At 28.0% G+C, this 4525-nt stretch overlaps 1 protein-coding gene across 1 annotated transcript; it reads left to right on the forward strand.

Moving 5' to 3' along the window:
• The first annotated feature begins 3867 nt into the window (after window positions 1–3867).
• Window positions 3868–4197, forward strand: LOC140918871 (nucleolar protein 56-like). Its single transcript, XM_073363677.1, has one exon. It carries the CDS (start codon window positions 3868–3870, stop codon window positions 4195–4197), a length of 330 nt encoding a protein of 109 aa, XP_073219778.1.
• Window positions 4198–4525: the final 328 nt, after the last annotated feature.

Here is a 4525-nt window from a genome sequence, read left to right on the forward strand (position 1 = left end):
TTAAGATGATTAGAGGAGAACAAGAAATAGTTCAATCATCTTTATGAAAAAATAACTTGCAACGTTAGTTTTTAAAACAACATTTCATCAGGTAGTAAATCCTAATATGTGCATAAATATATATATTTTGTTTATATTTAAATCCCTTCTTTAAGATGATTAGAGGAGAACAAGAAATAGTTCAATCATCTTTATGAAAAAATAACTTGCAACGTTAGTTTTTAAAACAACATTTCATCAGGTAGTAAATCCTAATATGTGCATAAATATATATATTTTGTTTATATTTAAATCCCTTCTTTAAGATGATTAGAGGAGAACAAGAAATAGTTCAATCATCTTTATGAAAAAATAACTTGCAACGTTAGTTTTTAAAACAACATTTCATCAGGTAGTAAATCCTAATATGTGCATAAATATATATATTTTGTTTATATTTAAATCCCTTCTTTAAGATGATTAGAGGAGAACAAGAAATAGTTCAATCATCTTTATGAAAAAATAACTTGCAACGTTAGTTTTTAAAACAACATTTCATCAGGTAGTAAATCCTAATATGTGCATAAATATATATATTTTGTTTATATTTAAATCCCTTCTTTAAGATGATTAGAGGAGAACAAGAAATAGTTCAATCATCTTTATGAAAAAATAACTTGCAACGTTAGTTTTTAAAACAACATTTCATCAGGTAGTAAATCCTAATATGTGCATAAATATATATATTTTGTTTATATTTAAATCCCTTCTTTAAGATGATTAGAGGAGAACAAGAAATAGTTCAATCATCTTTATGAAAAAATAACTTGCAACGTTAGTTTTTAAAACAACATTTCATCAGGTAGTAAATCCTAATATGTGCATAAATATATATATTTTGTTTATATTTAAATCCCTTCTTTAAGATGATTAGAGGAGAACAAGAAATAGTTCAATCATCTTTATGAAAAAATAACTTGCAACGTTAGTTTTTAAAACAACATTTCATCAGGTAGTAAATCCTAATATGTGCATAAATATATATATTTTGTTTATATTTAAATCCCTTCTTTAAGATGATTAGAGGAGAACAAGAAATAGTTCAATCATCTTTATGAAAAAATAACTTGCAACGTTAGTTTTTAAAACAACATTTCATCAGGTAGTAAATCCTAATATGTGCATAAATATATATATTTTGTTTATATTTAAATCCCTTCTTTAAGATGATTAGAGGAGAACAAGAAATAGTTCAATCATCTTTATGAAAAAATAACTTGCAACGTTAGTTTTTAAAACAACATTTCATCAGGTAGTAAATCCTAATATGTGCATAAATATATATATTTTGTTTATATTTAAATCCCTTCTTTAAGATGATTAGAGGAGAACAAGAAATAGTTCAATCATCTTTATGAAAAAATAACTTGCAACGTTAGTTTTTAAAACAACATTTCATCAGGTAGTAAATCCTAATATGTGCATAAATATATATATTTTGTTTATATTTAAATCCCTTCTTTAAGATGATTAGAGGAGAACAAGAAATAGTTCAATCATCTTTATGAAAAAATAACTTGCAACGTTAGTTTTTAAAACAACATTTCATCAGGTAGTAAATCCTAATATGTGCATAAATATATATATTTTGTTTATATTTAAATCCCTTCTTTAAGATGATTAGAGGAGAACAAGAAATAGTTCAATCATCTTTATGAAAAAATAACTTGCAACGTTAGTTTTTAAAACAACATTTCATCAGGTAGTAAATCCTAATATGTGCATAAATATATATATTTTGTTTATATTTAAATCCCTTCTTTAAGATGATTAGAGGAGAACAAGAAATAGTTCAATCATCTTTATGAAAAAATAACTTGCAACGTTAGTTTTTAAAACAACATTTCATCAGGTAGTAAATCCTAATATGTGCATAAATATATATATTTTGTTTATATTTAAATCCCTTCTTTAAGATGATTAGAGGAGAACAAGAAATAGTTCAATCATCTTTATGAAAAAATAACTTGCAACGTTAGTTTTTAAAACAACATTTCATCAGGTAGTAAATCCTAATATGTGCATAAATATATATATTTTGTTTATATTTAAATCCCTTCTTTAAGATGATTAGAGGAGAACAAGAAATAGTTCAATCATCTTTATGAAAAAATAACTTGCAACGTTAGTTTTTAAAACAACATTTCATCAGGTAGTAAATCCTAATATGTGCATAAATATATATATTTTGTTTATATTTAAATCCCTTCTTTAAGATGATTAGAGGAGAACAAGAAATAGTTCAATCATCTTTATGAAAAAATAACTTGCAACGTTAGTTTTTAAAACAACATTTCATCAGGTAGTAAATCCTAATATGTGCATAAATATATATATTTTGTTTATATTTAAATCCCTTCTTTAAGATGATTAGAGGAGAACAAGAAATAGTTCAATCATCTTTATGAAAAAATAACTTGCAACGTTAGTTTTTAAAACAACATTTCATCAGGTAGTAAATCCTAATATGTGCATAAATATATATATTTTGTTTATATTTAAATCCCTTCTTTAAGATGATTAGAGGAGAACAAGAAATAGTTCAATCATCTTTATGAAAAAATAACTTGCAACGTTAGTTTTTAAAACAACATTTCATCAGGTAGTAAATCCTAATATGTGCATAAATATATATATTTTGTTTATATTTAAATCCCTTCTTTAAGATGATTAGAGGAGAACAAGAAATAGTTCAATCATCTTTATGAAAAAATAACTTGCAACGTTAGTTTTTAAAACAACATTTCATCAGGTAGTAAATCCTAATATGTGCATAAATATATATATTTTGTTTATATTTAAATCCCTTCTTTAAGATGATTAGAGGAGAACAAACCCCGCCAGTGTTATATATATATAAGCACATCCTTTAAATAAAAAGTAGTTAGATTTATTTAATTTTTTCAAAATAGTAAAACAAGTAATTGTATTTTTAAAATTGTCCCATGTTAAAAGTAGTCAAATTTTGCATATATTTAAAACTACTAAATATAATTTTTTTGTTTATACCGGAGACTAAAGGAAGTATAGTAGAATGATAGGCATAGAAGATTTCCAAAACAATCATATGGTAAAATTATTGAAGGCATTTAAGATAATATATATTACTAGTACTGTGACCTTTTCAATGCACCCTTCAAAAACTTTGGATCCACCTCGAAATAGTGACAGCTACATTCAACATCGGTAACTTCATCTGAAGAGCCACCGTACTCATCAATATACCTATCAAACTGATAAAACAAATAAATTAATAAAACATCAGTAACTTCATATATGCTAATTAAACAAAATGAAAATTCATAACATAAAAACTATTAAATTAATCAAAATAATCCATTACTATAAACGAATTTAATCAAATTAATCTCAATTAATTAGTTGAGTTTCTCAAAACAAACCTAGAAATTCTAGCAACTCTAAAAATGGAGATAAATATATTTAAAACAAAAATACCAAGCAACCATAACATGAAAACAACCTCACATCAAAAATAAAAATAATAGATGAGTCAAATATACTACTACCATATTATAAAAATTAAATAAATCAAGATATCAAAGTGTAAACAGACGGAGTAAGCGATGAAGATACCATTATAGTGTTTCTCTCTTCGTCTTCTTTTAATAGAAATTGGAGGATCACGAAGAATGACCATTGCGGAGTTTCACGCCCCGGAAGTTCATAGCGAGACTTGCGGATCTTGAAAAATGTCACAAGATCGTCTTTCACAGTGGAAGCTTCTATTTAAAATATAAAAGTGAGAGGTGGACAATAGATATCGCTGCCTACGAGGGTTTTTTTTCTCTCTCTTTCTCGCGGCCAACAATGGCTCTGTTTCTTCTCTTCGAAGCCGCTAATGGTTCCGCCTTGTTCGAAGCTCACTGTATTGACGAGATCGGTCAGAACACCGAAGCTGTTAGAAACTCCGTTACGGATTTGAATAGGTTCGGTAAAGTTGTTAAGCTTCGCTCTTTCAACCTTTTTACCTTTGCTCTTGATGCACTCGAACAAGTTAACGCCGTCACCGAAGGTGTTATGACTGATGAGCTAAGGACTGTTTTGGAGACTAACTTACCTAAAGTGAAGGAAGGTAAAAAGCCAAAGTTCTCATTAGGTGTAGCTGAATCTAAGCTTGGTTCACAGATCCGTGACTAAAATTCCATGCCAACGCAACGAGTTTGTGTTGAGTGAGAGTGTTTAAAGAGAGATCGAGAACCTTCCTCTTTCTTTGAGTGAGAGTGTTAGAGAGGGAGGGAAAGGGAGAGGGGGCAAGAAAGAGGGAGAGCGAAAAGTTTCTTTTGTTGAGAGAAGAGAGAGGTTTATGTTGATGATGAGTGAGGGCTAGGGTGAGGCGCCCAGACATAAAGAGACCGTTGGGGTAGGACAAAAAGTGTTGTGGTGGTACTCTTATTTCTCTCTCTTAATCATTTGTTTTAATTGAATCTATCGTTAAACCACGTTGAGTATTGAAACCAAATAAATA

The sequence above is a fragment of the Cicer arietinum genome, chromosome 7, assembly GCF_000331145.2.
Source record: "Cicer arietinum cultivar CDC Frontier isolate Library 1 chromosome 7, Cicar.CDCFrontier_v2.0, whole genome shotgun sequence".
NCBI lineage: Eukaryota > Viridiplantae > Streptophyta > Magnoliopsida > Fabales > Fabaceae > Cicer > Cicer arietinum.